This window comes from Vanellus vanellus (assembly GCF_965231255.1).
Source record: "Vanellus vanellus genome assembly, chromosome: 4".
NCBI classification, from domain to species: Eukaryota; Metazoa; Chordata; class Aves; order Charadriiformes; family Charadriidae; genus Vanellus; species Vanellus vanellus.
The window spans coordinates 28,905,413-28,923,902 of record NC_138909.1 but is presented as its reverse complement, the minus strand read 5'-3'; the positions used below and the strand labels follow the sequence as shown (position 1 = coordinate 28,923,902).

General features: G+C 40.6%; 2 protein-coding genes across 2 annotated transcripts in view; one reads left to right on the top strand and one right to left on the bottom strand.

Annotated features, from left to right (window-relative positions):
- Window positions 1-18,490, top strand: part of CISD2 (CDGSH iron sulfur domain 2) — a 201,259-nt gene that overhangs the window by 161,609 nt on the left and 21,160 nt on the right. The window lies entirely within an intron of this gene.
- TACR3 (tachykinin receptor 3) overlaps window positions 11,819-18,490 on the bottom strand; it is a gene marked incomplete at both ends in the record, with an annotated part of 40,573 nt that continues 33,901 nt past the window's right edge. Inside the window, 2 exons of the mRNA XM_082483034.1 lie at window positions 11,819-12,134; window positions 16,650-16,846. Coding sequence (XP_082339160.1) covers window positions 11,819-12,134; window positions 16,650-16,846 — 513 coding nt within the window. The remainder of the gene's footprint in view (window positions 12,135-16,649; window positions 16,847-18,490) is intronic.

The window sequence follows — 18,490 nt, the reverse complement described above, 5'->3', positions numbered from 1 at the left end:
ATGCTAATTTATTTTGTGTGCACAGTCCTGGGTTTTTAAAAGTATCCAGCTGATGCTCAGCTGTTACAAGTGTCAGCTGCTCTCAGGATAGTTACGCTGCTTGTTTGGGGATTGGCTGACTCATAAGAGCTGAGCCCAGCATAGACAAGAAAATTCTGTACCTCCTCTTCAGTCTGATTATATACCCTCCACAAAGAGATAGCAGATGAAGTTTCCTGTTAGTTTGGGGAGAACCTATATTGCATCAAAAAAAGAGAAAAAGCATTGTACAAACTTGGAGAATGGGTTGAGATTTGGTGGCACTACTACAGCTGAGAGCACCAGCTTGAGTAGTGTGATTGCTGGGTCTCTGCCAGGGAGACACAAGTAGCTCCAGCTGAGGTTCAGCCATGGCACAGAATCTGGCTCCTCACCTCATGATTTAGCACTCTGCAGCACATCAGCGTGCAAGCTCCTTGTTCTGTGGCCTGAGTGGTATGTTAGAATTGCTATCTTTGATGTTCCCCAACACCCCTCCAGAGGCACACTTTCCAAAATTTCAAATTTTTGGCTGACAGGCAAAAGATAGCTTCTTATTCCATTTTTCTCTACCCTCACCTTTAGGCAGGAGCTGTGGGCCTTGCAGAGTTAACAGCCCTGATATGTACTCTGCCTCCTCAGCAAAGTTAATTTAGTGTTTGACCTTAATTCCTAACAGCTCTGGCAGTCATTGGAAAGACAGAAGTAATGTTAACAGTGCTTTGTCAATTAAAACTTCAAGGTCTGTTCTAATACATCCAGAAACACATGGTGGCCTTTGTAAGAGCAATTTCATTTTGTTTCTGTTTTCAATTACTCCTAAAGCCAAGGGTTCCTGGGAATTTTGGTACATGACCTGCAAGCTCCTTTATCACCTCCTCAGAGGCCCCAAAAGAGTTAAGGGCCTTCTGCAATTATTGGTCCCCAAACCAAATTTATCCAGTAGAACAGGAACGTGCATTTTGGGCTGAAGATCATATTACAATGATTAGGAAAATGGTGACCTAGACCTCTTCAAAGCTGTACATCAAAATGATATGATTAGCACAGTTTCCTCTATCATATCAACCTCTGACACATCCCTACGGGTTTCTGTTGAAATACTCACCTGCCAGTGGGACGGTGGGGGGTGATTATTAGCATCCAACTATTTGGTTGTCCCAGTATCTCATTTCTGAACTACTGTTGGGTGTTTATTATAGCTTGAAAATTCTTGCAAGGATCTGAGCTCTGTGAATGGGCCCCAGAGCCACCACTTGGGAAATTGCATAGTTCTTTTCCTTGGATGAAACTCATACATTTCACTCAAGGTCTTTCTTCTTCCCTGGAACTTGTGTGCCTATGCATATGCATTATTTGTTCTTTCAAAGAATATCTGTGTAACACTGACCTCGGTATGTCAAAGTGGCAGGCAAGGCAAATGGAACTGATTGGTAGAATGCGATTAGCACTAGGACCTATTGCTCAGGTCTCCAGGTCTACACTGAGAAATGTTGTAGAGCTCTCTGTGGCAGAGCTTGCAGAGGCACAGTCATGCTGGGAAACCTGTCAGGTTGCATCGCATCTCCCTCATGGCCTCAGGGTCAGGCTTCTTTTGAGTTGAAACAAGGAGAGGTTGCCCAAAGATATTGTTATGGCACAAAGATGGGAGGTGGGTAGGGTGTGTGAGGAGTTTTGCCATCTCCTGTAGAACAGGCAGAGCCAGAGGGTTCTAAAATATAAATGTTAAATGTCAATGCAATAGTTTAATAATAACTTAGATTGTTGTGGACTGCTACCGCCCTTTCATTTACTGGCTCTCATTGTATTGTCACTCACAACTCAAACTCTCCATTCATGCCTATGGGCATATCCTTAGAAAGTGAGTAAATTGAACTTATTTTGGTATTTCCACTGGCTCCTATATAGTCTATAATCACCTTCTAGGGTGATTCTAATGCTCGTCATTTTGGGAACGTATACCAAGATTTTAAAGGGAAAACAAAAAAGAACTGAGCACTTATAGGCAGGTTATATAGCAAATTGGTTAAATCCTCCTGAGCTGACATGTGACCTTATGCCTTGTATAGAGCTGTAACAAGCAGACTTACAGTTGATTCCAGCGTTGTATTGGATCACAGAGTGTCATCTAGGAGTGGGAGGTGGCCAGGTGTAAAGTTAGCCACGTCTCTTCCTTGCATTCTGCTGTCTGCAGAAACTGGCATAACTTAATCATGTTAGCCTAGTAGGACAGAGAGCCTTGCTACAGACAGTTAATTAAGGATAATTTCCTAATCAGCCAGCTTGATACTTGGGAATACAGGGCACTGGTACTTAGACTGTTTGAAAAGGAAATACCTTCAAAGATAAAGAACAGAAATACCTTAGCTTTTTTTTTTTTTATGCTGTTGGATTTGTTTGGTAATAATTTTCTATTTTCTTCAGTTGCTCATGCTATTTTATTTTTAAAAAGCATTTCTTTACATATGTTTCCTGTATGCTAATATACTTCGACTGTTGTTTTTAAGTTGATTCAACAATTCAGTGTTTGATGTTCATTATGGGTGGCTTGTTTCACAATATGGGCACGGAAACATGCTTTTGATATGATCTTTCAGACATTTAATAATTTGTGCCAAAATTCAGAGCATTCTGTGGTTTGTGAATTCAGCATTCAGATAACAGATTAGGCAACTAGCTAGGACAGTTATTTTTCCAGGTTTGCAAAAATATTAGTGGAACTCTGATGAATTCTGTTGATCAGTTGAATTCACTTACAATTCTGCTAAATCTGGACTCTGAAGCTGGCTAATTTTGTTAGCTATTTTGCATGTTCAAATAAGATTTTTTTTTTTTTCAGGAAATTAATTTCTTTTCAGCTGCTTTCTTTTCCACAGGTTTTTCCAATGGTAAGATGTAGTTCAACTAAAAAATCACTTCACTTGATACTCTGTGATTAGTTTTTTATGCTGTTTACTAAAATGCTATTGAAAAAGTGTTACTGTCAAACTTTTCTACTGGAAGAGGCAATTATTGATCTCAGATTATTGCATTTTAACTCATCTTTGGCTCCTCTGAGTAAGAGAGACATTGTTTTCCAAAACCAAAATACATTACGGTGGTTTTCTGCTCTCTTGTTTTTCAGTCTTTCAGGGCCAAAGAGTGAAACTTCTAATACATACACCTTAACTGTTTGGTAATATTTTTAATTTCTGTACAAGGTATAGAGGGTACTAGCCCAATTGGTCCAAGATATTGCAGAATACATCAGTAAGTTGCAAAACTAAAATTGCAAATTATGTCTGTTAAAACCACTTACCTGAATAGTTGGTTTTGAACTTGTATTTGCAGTCCCAGTGGGGGATACTACTTTTTCTTCTCTGGGATGTAAAGAAGATAGGTCTTTTCTTTGGACAATATTAGGCAGCTGTAAATGCTGCTGCAACCTATAGCCAAACTGATCATGGATATTGTCGCCAGTTATCCATTTTTAGGTGCAGTTTGATAAGTTGCTCTGATGACTAAGAAGTCAAATGCACAACATCATCTGACTGATGGTCTGTAGTTTCTTTGGTGAAAGCTTAATCCATCCTCCTGTGATGCCTGATCAGTGCTCGTGAGGAAGCACTAAGAGGATGTTTGACCAGTGGCACCAGAGTATTTTGAGGGCTGATCTCTTTTGTGATGAGGGCACATCTACAGTCTCCTGAAGCCATCCAACATTGCCAGAAGGCAGAGTGCTCTGATCATGTTATGTAAGAGACTGACATACACAGAGCAAGTTGGGCTAAATTTTATGCTAAGTGGAGGCTACCTCAAAGAAGAGTCCCCTCACTGCCTCCTGTGTTTTCCCTCTGGAGCAGACCAGAAGGAAGGGATTAGGAGCTAGGATCTTAGGTTAACATGGGAAAACTCTTGAGGAACCACAGGATCTGGTGGGGAAAAAAGGAAGTTTATAAATGTCTGCTGTGAGGAGAAATATGTTTGATTTATGTGAGACAAGTTCACAACAATTAGATGTAACTCTACCTAAGGCTTTCCCCAATTATTCAAGTTGTTCAGACAAGGAGAAGCTATTTAGCTGTGCTTGAGAAGTGAGGTTTGAGAGTTTCACTTGTTCATTTGGCTTGCTGTGTTCACCTGGAGACCAGACTGCTGTGGTCCTCCTTGCATGAACCTTCTTGGGTTCAGGATGACCTGAATGCAGGGAAATAGGAAGCATTTAGCTTAAGAAGTCTGGGAGATCTCATTATGTGAGAGAGATGTTTGCTAAGACAGTAGTAGGGAGAAATGTTGGAATTTTTTGAGTGCATGGCAGATGGTTACACTGACTTTTTTCCTTAGTATACACTAGGACAATAACTGCTTTGTAATGTGGGGGTAGCTACATGTACTATGAAGGTGGTGTGTGTGATTCTGGATACTAGACATGGTCCAGCCTTGGCAGCATGAGCAAGTTTACCCATGGTAATTTGTTAGTTTGGTAATTTCAAGGTAAATTGTTGCTCTATGTTGACATGTCTGCACCATTTTTTGTACCTAAGCTCATCTGGTGCTATCTCCAAAGTGTCTTTACATCCCATTTGGTTTAAGGGGATTAAATGCCTAATAAGCTATGAAAAGTAGTTTTGGACCCAGGAACAAATGGTTTGGCTTGCTGTCTCTTTCCTCTGACAGTACTGGTCCTGCTGCCCCATACATATCAGCTGGTTAAGTGACAGCAATGGAATCGGTCAGTAGCCCTGAGGGTGCTGGGGTGCGGGGCATAGGGGGAGAAGTGAAGATCACTTCCTTTCTGCCTTGTTGAAGTCGCCAAGCCCCTGGAAAACTGCTCCAGGTGGGTAAGCCTCCCCTGGCCAGTCACTTCTCGGTGATACACTTGCCTAATTGTTTTTCACATTCCAGACTTGAACAAAATGAAGGAGCATTGTGAACATATTAGAACACGCTTCTGAACACAAAGCTTCATTTCTCTAGTGTAAGACCCTACTTCAGGCCAAGAAAAAGCAGTGCCTTTGATCTTTGAGGTTGCTGGCTGCCTTAAGTTTTTCAGTTGACATCCAAGAGGTAGGTTTCAGTATTGCAGACATGAAAGAGCTGCTGGCTGGGCTGCTCTGCTCTGTGAAGTCCTTTGATGCTGGAACCTTTTTCTGTCCTGGCTTGTCAGACTTCATCTGGCAGAACCTCAGCCAATCTGGAGACTCTCTTTGGGAAGTTTCCTCTTGCATTCAAGAAGGAGCTTGCCTGAAGTCTTGGGGTGTTTAGCATCTACAGACTTGATCTGTTGTTACTCTCATTTGCGTATGAATTTATGGGGCAAAGTCACAGAAGAGCTGCTGAGTATTTAAAGTGTTAACAGATTTGTAGCATTGGTGAATGCCTATTGATTACATGATTAGTTTTTTTTAATAATCTAAAGCATGTAAAACCAACAGGCTGGGCAACATGAATTTTCAAAGTGAGGTGCTTTGGAGATAGAATTAATGTGACTGATGCTGGTGTCCCTTTTGGTTTGCATCACAAATATTGCAGTGAAAAGCTTACTGCTGGGAAACTTGGAAATAGGGGTTCAAGAGGTTGTGTTACAGAGTACTTAACAGGCAAGTTTTGTATTTGTAAATGTAACCATTTGCTTTGGGAAACATGATTCCACTTGTAATCCAATATGCATGTTTCAGTCTTACAGATAGCAGAGAGGCAATCCAATTAGCCAATAAAAGTATACCATGTGATATATGAACCCATCTGAAACAATATGAATTTAAATACCCACAGCAACTGCTCTTGGACCGATAAAGAATTATCTTTAACTGCACTCAACAAATCATTTTGAATTATGAACAGAGAACCACCTGAGTCTGCTCATGAACAGGGAGACTTAAATTGAACTGAATACATTATTTACTACAAGGAGCTCACACAGCATTTGTAAACAGTGGTGTGTCCTAAGCAGTATCTTCTCCATCTTTTGTAGCAATATGTGGAGGTATTTATTAACAAACAGCACGTACTAATCAGGACTCTAAATTTAAAGCTTATCTTGAACTAGAGGACGTAGTACAGCAGATTTAAATTTCTACCTAAGCAGGGGCAACTTCAGAAGTCTTGATGTAAATGCAACAGGAGCAAGTGTTTCTATAAACTCTGTAGGTCCTGGAGAGAACTGCCTGAAAGGTTTTGAAATTTATGTCAGTAAAATAGGAGGTTCTTGTTTACTGCTGCAAAAGAAATTCACTGGTATTAGAGGAGAAACACCCATGTCCAAAACACCGGAATGTTTTTGTCTAGATTAAAAAAAGGCAACTTCTAAAACTCATGGTTTTCTCTCCTTTTCTATACTAGTTCCAGTTCCTTTTTTATGTTATTTTTGAAAATGTATGTTAGTATTGGTCAATGACCTTCCTCAATGGACACATTTAGCTACCAGATGTAAACATGCTGCAAATAGCTCATTCTGTGCAGTTCTGCCAATGCCTCCCAACATTGACCGTAAGACTTTAGTGGACTGGAAGGGAGGCTGTCAAGGGATTTCTGCCAAATAGCTACAGGCTGCAATCTACTCAACACATCTTGTATGACTACCCTGAGCTTACTCAGAGTTCATTTTTCTTCTCAACATCAGGCTTTTATATGGAAGATTTGAGACAAAGTTATGATAAATCTCTACTTATGAAATGAGTTTTCAAGATCTTTGTTTAAATGTAGTCATGTTTTGCTTTTTTTCACTCTGGCTTTTTTTTTGTTTTTACATTTTTTAGCAAGTTTAGCCAAAGTAAAGAGAATGACAGAGAAAACTGATGCTGAACATACTGTCTCTGGAGATGTGAAAGTTAAACCTGTCCTGTACCAAGGGAACCTCACTCCAAAATGGCAGTTCGGGAAGTAATGAAGTCTTTTCATCAGATAAACATATTAGAGGCAGACTCCAGTAAGATCCTGAGCTGAAGTAGTAGGAACTCATACATGAGGAGGATTTATGTTTCAGAAGACCTTGACGATCAGAAGGTCTTTTCTGATGCTGTTGAACAGTAGCTGTTTTAGAGTATTATTATGCCCCTCTCAGTAGGAAGCTAGTTCTTTGTCTGTTTTCCTTAACTCACCTCTCAGCAAAAGCAAGGAATGTGGATTGAAGGTTGCAGCGCAGAAGTGAGACTGCTACAGTGCTGTGCCAGCAATCACAAAGAAGCATGTGCTCTGCATGCAGGCTACTACATTGAGTGATGTTATTGGCACAAACTGAGGATGATCTGATTTCCTCTAACTTCAGTGAGGGGTGTCAGGAGGCCTACAATGAATTTTATAGTGACAAGGATGCTTACTGAAGATGTTTGTTCAGAAATAGTAATTCAGATACAATCTGCTGTCAGTCACAGCTTTTGCTGTGCTACTTGTTTAACTGTGTAACCCTTCATGTTTTTTGAGACTAAGACAGAGAGATGGATTTGCACCATGTATGATTTTAATGCCTTGTTAAAGCAATGCTGTGATTAAGAGCACAGATTTAGAATCGTAGAATAGTTTGGGTTGGAAGGGACCTTTAAAGGTCATCTAGTCCAACCCCGCTGCAATGAGCAGGGACATCTTCAACTAAATCAGGGTGCTCAATGCCCTGTCCAACCTGACCTTAAATGTTTCCAGGGATTGGGGCATTTACCACCTCTCTGGGCAACCTGTCCCAGTGTTTCATCACCACAATTTAAAAAACGCCTTCCTTATATCTAGTCTAAATCTACCCTCTTTCAGTTTAAAATCACTACCCTTTGTCCTGTCACAGAATCACAGAATCACAGAATTTTCAGAGTTGGAAGGGACCTCTAGAGATCATCTAGTCCAACTCCCCTGCTAAAGCAGGGTTGCCTAGAGCACATTACTCAGGACTGCATCCAGGTGGGTCTTGAAAATCTCCAGGGAAGGAGACTCCACAACCTCCCTGGGCAGCCTGTTCCAGTGCTCTGTCACCCTCACCGTAAAGAAGTTTTTCCGTGTATTTGAACGGAACTTCCCGTGTTCTAACTTGTGCCCATTACCCCTCGTCCTGTCACTTGGAACCACTGAAAAGAGCCTGGCTCCATCCTCCTTCAAGCCACCCTTTAGATACTTGTATGCCATAATAAGGTCTCCCCTCAGCCTTCTCTTCACCAGGCTAAAGAGTCCCAGCTCTCTCAGCCTTTCCTCATAAGGCAGATGCTCCAATCCCTTAATCATCTTAGTTGCCCTTCGCTGGACTCGCTCCAGCAGTTCCCTGTCCCTCTTGAACTGGGGAGCCCAAAACTGGACACAGTATTCCAGTTGTGGCCTCACCAGTGCAGAGTAAAGGGGGAGAATGACCTCCCTCGACCTACTGGCCACACTCTTCCCTATGCAGCCCAGGATTCCATTGGCCTTTTTGGCAACAAGGGCACATTGCTGGACCATGGATAATTTACTGTCTACCACAACCCCCAGATCATTCTCCTCTGAGCCACTTCCCAGCAGGTCCGCCCCTAACCTGTACTGGTGCCTAGCATTCTTCCTCCCCAGGTGCAGGACCTTGCACTTGCTTTTGTTGAACCTCATTAGGTTTTTCTCTGCCCAGCTCTCCAGCCTGTCCAGGTCACGCTGGATGGCAGCACAGCCCTCTGGAGTGTCAGCCACCCCACCCAGTTTGGTATCATCAGCAAACTTGCTGAGGATACACTCTGTCCCCTCATCCAGGTAATTAATGAATATATTAAACAAAATTGGACCGAGTATTGACCCCTGGGGGACACCACTGGTTACAGGCCTCCAACTAGACTCTGTGCCGCTGATCACAACCCTCTGAGTTCTGTCCTGCAGCCAACTCTCAATCCACCTCACTGTCACCTCATCTAGCCCATACTTCCTCAGCTTCCTAATGAGGATGTCATGGGAGACAGTGTCAAAAGCCTTGCTAAAGTCAAGGTAGATGACATCCATGACTCTCCCCTCATCCAGCCAACCAGTTATAACATCATAGAAAGCTATCAGATTGGTCAAGCATGATTTACCCTTGGTAAATCCATGTTGACCACTTCCAATAACTTGCTGTTCCTCAACGTGTTTGGAGATGACATCCAGAATGAGCCTCTCCATTACCTTCCCAGGGACAGAGGTGAGACTAACCGGTCTGTAGTTCCCTGGGTCCTCCTTCTTGCCTTTTTTGAAGATCGGAGTGATGTCAGCCTTCCTCCAGTCCTCAGGCACCTCTCCTGTTCTCCATGACCTTTCAAAGACGATGGAGAGCGGTCTAGCAATAACATCCGCCAGCTCTCTCAGTACTCGTGGGTGCATCCCGTCAGGGCCCATGGACTTATGAATGTCCAGCTTGGCCAAGTAGTCTCTGACCCGGTCCTCCTCAACTGAGGGAAAATCTTCCTCTCTCCAGACCTTCCCCCTTGCCTCCAGGATATGGGATTTGTGAGGGACAGCTTTAGCAGTGAAGACCGAAGAAAAGAAGGCATTCAGTAACTCTGCCTTCTCTGTGTCTTCCACCACTAGGGCACCTGTCTCATTCACCAATGGGCCAGAATGTCATATCCTGAAACACTTAGCAAAGTGAAATTGTTTCACTAATTAAAGACGCAGGTGTGAGGAAGCCAGCATTGCTTCCTCAGTATTTGCCAACCAAGGATCATAAAAAGTAATGAGGATAATATTTTGTACATTTGTGATGCTGTATTTTTATATACAGCATTTAAGATGTATACATTTAAAAACATTATATTAATCTCACTACAACAATATTGTTCAAACTTACATTCATGTATTGATTATCAACACTGATTTTGTAATAGCCATAGTTAGAAGAGACAGTTTATTTAACAGCTGTACATTTTCTGTATGTATGTTCTGCAAAAGTTGTACATGAGCAGACAGAGGACTTTGCAGCATATGTTTGTAATATATCACCATCAGGTTAATACGCTTAGGTTCATTTTTTTTTGTGTATGTGCAGCTATCCTAAATCTTCTTGTCAGAGTTGTTAAACACCTGTGAAATTTTAAAACACAGCATATCAGGGTAAAAAATAGAAAAATATTTTTATAGGCATTGCATGACACTTGCTGGATTACTATACACTTTTTTTTTGAAGAAAAAGTAAGAGTACAGCTGTTTTTTCAGAAATGCAGAGCATTGAAAAGCATGAACTGGTATTTAATAGGAAAGCTGTTAATGAACAGAGCTCCTTGCTTCAGTGGATTTAAGATGAGGCCTTGGACAGGAAAAGTGTGAATCTGGAATGGTGATACATTCTTATTAGAGTACCATACTCTGTGACCAGGTTCTTCAGTTATTCAATACGTGGAGGGTTTAACGTTAAATACCAGATTTATTTATTTGAGGATATTTGACCTTACGTGGGATTTTGATTTAGCAGAGTGATACAGCAATGCACTGAAATCACAATACAAATACAAATTACACTTAGCAGAATATAGCAATTGACAATGCAGATGAATCACAATACAAACATGATTCTCATTACTAGTCTCTTTTGATATGCTCACTGCCACAATGCTGGGCATCCCCAGTTGCTTGGAAGGAATGTGGACTAGAGCCAGCTCCAGCCTTTCTCCCTTCACACTTCTCTTCGTTAATTGCTCAGCTTTGGTACTGCATTGGTTTGAGCCGCATATACACTCCCCTGTGCTGGTCTGACAACTCAGGAAGACATTCCCACTCTTTTGCCGAAGTTTTGATTAACTGTTTGAGAACACACATTCACATAACCTGTTGATCCACGCAACTGATATAGCCATTTATCTAAAACAAAGGCTGCTCTCTGGTGCCTTTTGAATTAAGTTCAGCTTTCTTTGCAACAGTGATGGTCAGTGGATTTTGACTGAATTGTGTGGGGAAGTGTGTAATAATGCCTAACATGTTTGCAGATGCAGACAGAGGAGTATCTTTACATGCATCTAGATATGGAAAATTTGGGAAAATGGCTTGAATATTTTTTTTTCCCAGGGAAAGTGTTTCATAGTAAAACATGTTACTGTATCTTCTGCAGAGAGGTTCATTGACACAATGATATTTTTCTTACATGTGAATCTCCAGTTTAAAATCATTTGACCTTTCTAAAGTGAATCATAAAGCTCCTGTTCCGGTCACTTACACTAAGATACAAAGTTATAGGATGTTCATCTAAGCAATACATCCTCCTGGAAGTATGCATTCCATTGGAGTTTAATGTTCACTAATATAGAAGCCAGCAGAATTTAACTTAGTCTCATCAAGATTTTCTCCTTTTTAAAAATACATTTTTCACATATTTTGAAAAATTGCACTGTTTCAGGCAGAGCTGAACTTCATTCGCATGAATTTCATCTTGTCTCTTTACCTGGGAATAGGGCTAAATTGTGAAACAATTGAATAGACTTGGGGCTAATTATAAAGAATTTTTTAAAATCAGATCTTATGTAATTTTTTAATTGTAGAATTAATACACACATAATGGAAAACATTGTACATTTCAGCTTCAATATGTAAAGGAGCCTGTTACATTTCAGTAAGCAAAACATGAATGCCACAGGTCAGAGAGAGCTGAAACAATGTTTTTTATGCCATTGGTTTATTTTAGATAATCCCTACAAACGTTGCCACGTATAAGGTGCGACTGTGCTTTCAGACTGATGCATACATATGTCTTCAAGTTCCTCTTTCTCTCCAAAGCAGAAAAGTGACACCTAAAAGCTTCACAATATTTATAGCTAGGGTTTGTCAGTGGAATTGTTTGCTTTCTTGTGGTATGAATATCTAGCCCCAAAGTAGGAGAACATTGTCCAGTGCTGCCCTTCTAGCAACCGTCACCATGAAATGCTTAGGAATAATCATCTACTGATGTGTGCACTGAACTGATGAGGCTTGAGGCTGTGGAGACGGACTTAGAATTCCTCCGTGAACAGCCGTTGGAACTCATGTCCCTCGGAGCTGCTCTTGTCCTACGGCTGGTGCGGGTGTTGTCTCCGTCATTAGTGTCGAACACCACTGTCATGCTGGACTCCATTCTGGACACTGCGTATAGACTACTTTGCCGGGTGGGATGGAACCTGGCTGCCTTGAGCTCTAGCTCGTCATAGCTGGAGACCTCAATGAAGGGGCACCAGCGGAAAGCTCGCTTGAAGCCAGCTCGGAACCTGGGAGGAAAGATGCTTGGTGAAAGCCTGTGCTCATGAGAGCAGCCACAGGCCTTCATCTGAAAACGTACACCGTGCTGACAGGACATTGACTTGGCTAATTATCTGGACCTTAATCCTGTTTTGTTGAAGTCAGTGTGAAGTTCACTTGACTAAAGTCTAGGGTAAAAGGTAAAAAGTGTAAAAAAGACAATCGTGACAGCTTATTTCCGTTTCTGATTTTCTATATGCTTTCCCTGCATTTTAACATTGGTATTTTCCTGATACTCAATTTCTCTTCCTTTGCCTGTGCCTAAATAAACAAACACCAGCATGCATAGCACTGTCTTCACAGAAATTATTTTGATTTGATCTATGATGAAATCTCCACCTATATTTTCATCTTCTCTCAGCAAGAAACTTTGTAGCATTCTTTTCACTAAAGTACCATCCAAGCTTCCAGATTCCAGTTTTCCTTCTGTGTTTCCCTCTCTAGCAGAGATGCTTAAATGGCAATCATAGAATCATAGAATCATAGAATCAGTGAGGTTGGAAGGGACCTTTAAGATCATCAAGTCCAACCATTAACCTACCCTGATAAAAACACCACCACTCCTAAACCATGTCCCTAAGCATCTCATCTACCCTTTTCTTAAACACCTCCAGGGATGGTGAATCCACCACCTCTCTGGGCAGCTTATTCCAATGTTTAATAACCCTTTCAGTGAAAAAATGCTTCCTAACATCTAATCTAAACCTGCCCTGACATAACTTGAACCCATTTCCTCTTGTCCTATCACTTGTCGCCAGGGAGAAGAGGTCAGCTCCCATCTCTCTAAAACCTCCTTTCAGGTAGTTGTAGAGGGTGATAAGGTCTCCCCTCAGCCTCCTCTTCTCCAGGCTAAACAACCCCAGATCCCTCAGTCGTTCCTCATAAGGTTTGTCCTCCAGACCCTTCACCAGCTTTGTAGCCCTTCTCTGGACACGCTCCAACACCTCAATGTCCTTCTTGTAGTGAGGGGCCCAAAACTGAACACAGTACTCGAGGTGAGGCCTCACCAGTGCCGAGTACAGGGGGATGATTACTTCCCTAGTCCGGCTCACCACACTATTCCTGATGCAGGCCAGGATGCTGTTGGCCTTCTTGGCTGCCTGGGCACACTGCTGGCTCATGCTCAGCCGGTTGTCCACCAACACCCCCAGGTCCTTTTCTGCCAGGCAGCTTTCGAGCCACTCCGCCCCCAGTCTGTAGCGCTGCATGGGGTTGTTGTGACCCAAGTGCAGGACCCGACACTTGGCCTTGTTGAACCTCATACCATTGGCCTCAGCCCATCTGTCCAGCCTGTCCAGATCCCTCTGCAGAGCCAATCTACCCTCAAGCAGATCAACACGCCCCCCCAGTTTAGTGTCGTCTGCGAACTTACTGAGGGAGCACTCGATCCCCTCATCCAGATCGTTGATAAAGATATTAAAGAGAACGGGCCCCAGCACCGATCCCTGGGGGACACCACTCGTCACTGGACACCAACTGGATTTAACTCCATTTACCACCACTCTCTGGACACGGCCATCCAGCCAGTTTTTTACCCAACGAAGAGTATACCTGTCCAGGCCATGAGCAGCCAGTTTCTCCAGGAGAATGCTATGGGAAACGGTGTCAAAAGCCTTGCAAAAATCCAGGTAGACAACGTCCACAGCTTTTCCCTTGTCCAGCAAGTGGGTCACCTTGTCATAGAAGGAGATCAGGTTTGACAGGCATGACCTGCCTTTCACAAAGCCATGCTGACTGGGCCTGATCACCCTGTTCTCTTGCATGTGCCGTGTGATGGCACTGAGGATGATCTGCTCCATGACCTTCCCAGGCACCGATGTCAGACTGACTGGCCTGTAGTTCCCTGGATCCTCCTTCCGGCCCTTCTTATGGATGGGCGTCACATTTGCCAACCTCCAGTCAGCTGGGACCTCCCCAGTTATCCAGGACTGTTCATAAATGATGCACAGTGGGCCGGTGAGCACTTCCGCCAGCTCTCTCAGCACCCTTGGATGGATCCCATCCGGCCCCATAGATTTGTGCACCTCCAGGTGCACAAATAATTGTTCATATAAAATATTTGAAAAATATTTTTTAATAATTAAAAAAATCCTAGAAAGCTGAAAACTGAATGTGAACAATGTACAAATGGGAATTTTGAAGCTTTAGTGGTTGCAATATTCATACAGTGTTATTTTATTTCAATTCAGAGGCAGAGGTTTACTATAAAGACTATTGTTACTTTCTGTGTGTATGCATTTCCAGAATAGAAGTTAAATATATTAGAAAAACAATTCGTTGTATATTTGTGTGTAAACCTGAAGAAGAACAGCTTTTGACCTAGACCTAAAACTTATCAGCCTTTCTCACTTGTCTTGCTTCTCTTGTTTTTGTTGCAACAATCAGTTGTGTTGTTTATTGTGTCTGTAAGCTTTTTGGAGCAATGATTCAGCTACCACAGTGATGCCCACAGATAAGAATTTAGATTAAGTTTTCAGTGAAAGTTGAGCGATTTCACAGAGATAACTTACTTTCCTCCTCGATTTTTTAAGTTTGCCACAGAGCTGTCACATGATGACAAACGAGCAGGTAGCTTGCTATTCAGCATTCCTCTGTTTATATGTAGTCCACATTATGAAAAAATATTAAAAGAACGTCTGATGGAAATGGATTTAGTGAAGGAAGCTGTAAAGCCTAAACTTTTTTACCCTGTATTGTTTTACATTTCACCTTCTATCTTTCTTATTCAGGGCATGGTTTCTCTTCATCTTGAAATAATTCTCTCTTTATCTGACATGTACGTAATATCCTGATTAGCCTGGAAGATGAGGCTGGGGATAGGTGGTGTAACTGTCTGGTACTAGATCCAGCAGAGGTAACAATACTGCATGAATTGATCCGACTCCTGGCAATAGGCTGTATTTTCCTACTGCATGAAAAGGAAGCAGACATTCCAGCTTCTTGATTTCATTCATAATTATAAGAAAACTTTCACCAGTATTTCATTCTTGCATTAAATTCTGAACAAGGTGACCTTTAGTATGTGTCAAAAATATGAAAATATGATTTTTTTGTTGATTTGTATCCAGACATTTAATTTTGCGGGGTATGAATGTCAACATAAGCCACATCAGAGATACTAATTTTTTATGAATAATGTCTTTTGTAACCCTGCCATAAAATGTTTTTGAAGAAAATGGCAATGTTTTAGAGGTTTTATGGCAGTAATTGACAAAATAAGAAGCCTGCTTCTTCCTCGCCTTTGATTTTGCAGACACTGGACACCTAGTGAAATCTGGTTGCTCCTGAAATTAATGGAAAATTTCCCATTTGAGTTAGGATTTTGTTCTGGCATACTAAAACTTTACCTTTTCTTTAAACAGTTGTAAATGATCAAAAGGGGCAGAAGGCTGTATGAAATCAGTCATTACCTTGACATTTTAGAAAACTATGAATGTTAAGCATCATACGCTATCCTCATCAAGGAGGCAGATTACAGTGTTTTTACACCAATAAAAGTTCTGCAGGATTTTGTCACTTCATTTTCAATTAGACTCCTTTTGACAGGTACTGCATGATCTTTACTGGGGTTTTATAAATATTTAACAAAGTTGGTATAAAGCTTGTCAGCGCCTAAACTTGACACAAGCTGCTCATTCAAAAGAGATTTCAAATAATATTTAAGATTACTTATTCAAAACTGATTCATACTGACTGAGTTTGTGAACTAATTCATTGTTCTTGGTGGTCTTTATCCAGTAATACTAGAAGAAATGCTGAAAAATACGATGGCCAGGATGATGTTTCTTTAGATTCTGGTCTTTAGATTGAGCTGAAATGAAAAACATGAGTTCATTCTGCAATCCAATAGTCTCAAACTACCAAATATCCATAAAATCTCACCAAACTCAACAAGTGCAGTGCCTCTGAAATTCAAAGCATAATGTGTTGCTATCAAACAGTACAGTAATTTAGTATTGAGTAATGAGAATATAAATATTCGTTTTATTAGCCTGCTACAGACCTCAGAGCTCAGTAGAAATCTAACAGTGAGGTATAAAATACACAGTAAATCACATTTTATATTATATCCTTCGAGCACTGAAAAACAAATCTCCGGCTACAATTAGTTAGTCAACATACAGATTGCACTGTATATCACTAATGACTGTCTTTACTTCTTTGTTTTAATGTTTTGCAAACCAAAAAATATTAAACTCAATGGATTTTGAATTTTGCATGTGGAAATGGGAAGTATTGGATTCTGAGTATTGAATTTTGCTCTGAAATTCTAAGTAGACCAAAGTATTTACTGGAAGTGTGCATTTCTTTTTTTGGGATTCATTTCAAGTGCAAACCTAAAGCAAGGTTTGTTTTGCGGTTTTGTTTTCTTTCCCACTGTCTGAAAACTATTCAAGTGAAAATTCTTTGTGTTTTATCCCTTTAAAATAATTTATATTCTCATTGAAGTTATGCATACCAACTGTTCCGTAACCAGCTCTTACCTTTTATTAAGACAGCAGTAGATAATGGGATTGTACATTGTAGAGCTCATGGCAAGCCAAAAGCTGGCCAAATAGATTTGCTGAATGTATTTCCACCGATTTAATTGTTGATAGATCCCAGTAACTATGAAGTAAATGTGGTAAGGCAGCCAGCAGATGGCAAATGTCAGCACAACCACAATCATCATTTTTACCACCTGAAAAAAGGAAGCAATAAAGCTATTTTATAATGTGCATTGGCTTTTTTTTTTTATTATTTGGACTAGCATTTCAACATCCATTAATAATTTTCTTGCATTTGATTATTAAAGTTGGTCAAAGCAAAGATGAATATGCTTTTATATGATTTTCCTTTTAATCTGACTTTCCTACATTCCATTTTTTTTATTTCTTTTTCTTTTTTATTGTTTTTATTTTTATTTTTTGGGGGTGGAGATCCTCCTTTTCCTAAGGAAAATAACATGAAAATCTTCTCTAACTTTGTTGGTATTTATTCTTCCAAGTAAAATATTTGCTTGCTTACATTTGGCTATCTAAAAATGTTACTTTTTTCTGTACATCTAGTCATGGAGTAAAGTTACAGGGTGTTTTATCTGGACACCTCATTTTGGCCTTTATTGACCCTGGTGTCTTTTTCGGTTGTGGTCTTCAAGTATATTCCTGGTCCCCAGTTATTAGATGTGATTTGAATAAACACTAGGTTGTAGGAAATGAGAAGCTGCAGTATCCTGTTTAATTTCAGAGGCCAACAATTTTCTTGGCTGGTGATCATTATTTGTTGTTTTCTGCAGGCATCCTAACATCTGTTACCTACCATAGTTTCCATTAAGTAGAAATGAAGAGCTCTGTTTTGTGCTTGAAACACAAGAAGAAAAGTTGTGAGTCATGTAAAATTTTCACTCCTGTCTTTCCTTCTTCAGCTATGCCAAATAGTAGCCCGGTTATAATTTTCAACACAATATGTCACATGTTTACACAACAGATTTTCCATTTGTAGGTAAAATGAAACCAAACATGATAGATCTGTGCTGGGAGGTCTCTTGTTCATTTTTACTGTGAATACTGAAGAATAATAGGGATTGCTATCAACAGTACCTTTCATTTCTCTGCACAAAGTGCTGTTTCCTACTGTTTGTAGTTTTGCCGGGGTGAGGGGTGTGGGGGGGGGGGGGGAAGAGAAAGCGAGCTGAAATTTCCCACACCTATATGTCTTATGTTGGTATTTTTACAGAAATTCAGCTAATGTAATTACATCATTTTACATATAAATGTCATGGTGCCATGCTTAACTCATATTACACCATCCTGTGGGAAACGTAAAGCGATTTTTCATTTAATATCTGGCAACGGTTTACAAGCTTTCCTGTTGGCTGGGACTGGTACAAGATTTTGCTTATGAGAGTACTTTTTATTACTGATACTTGTACTGATCATCAGTTAAAGATACAAAAGGGGCATCTGTCCACACATACAACAACACTATTAACATTTGATTTCTTCTAAAGCACTTTTTATCAGTTAACTGTAAATCATTGCAGAAGGAAGATCAGGGTTGAGAACTGAAATAGTAGAGCTTTCTAGCAATAAATGTAGTTTAATCTGGTTGAACACTGTGTCACTCATGCCCCGGAGCTGCTAGAAATCACTGTAAGAGTGCAGGTTGCCAGTCTGGCCAACTAAATTGTGTTAACAATGTTTTCAAAAGTAAGTTGTTTGTCTTTTTTCTAACATCTAAATTCTTATTGGCCAGTTTTCTGTGTTATATTGAATGGCAAGGCAAGCAGTGCTTTGAGTCTACTTAAAGGCTTCCTAAAGCTAATAAACCTTCACAGGCTGTACAA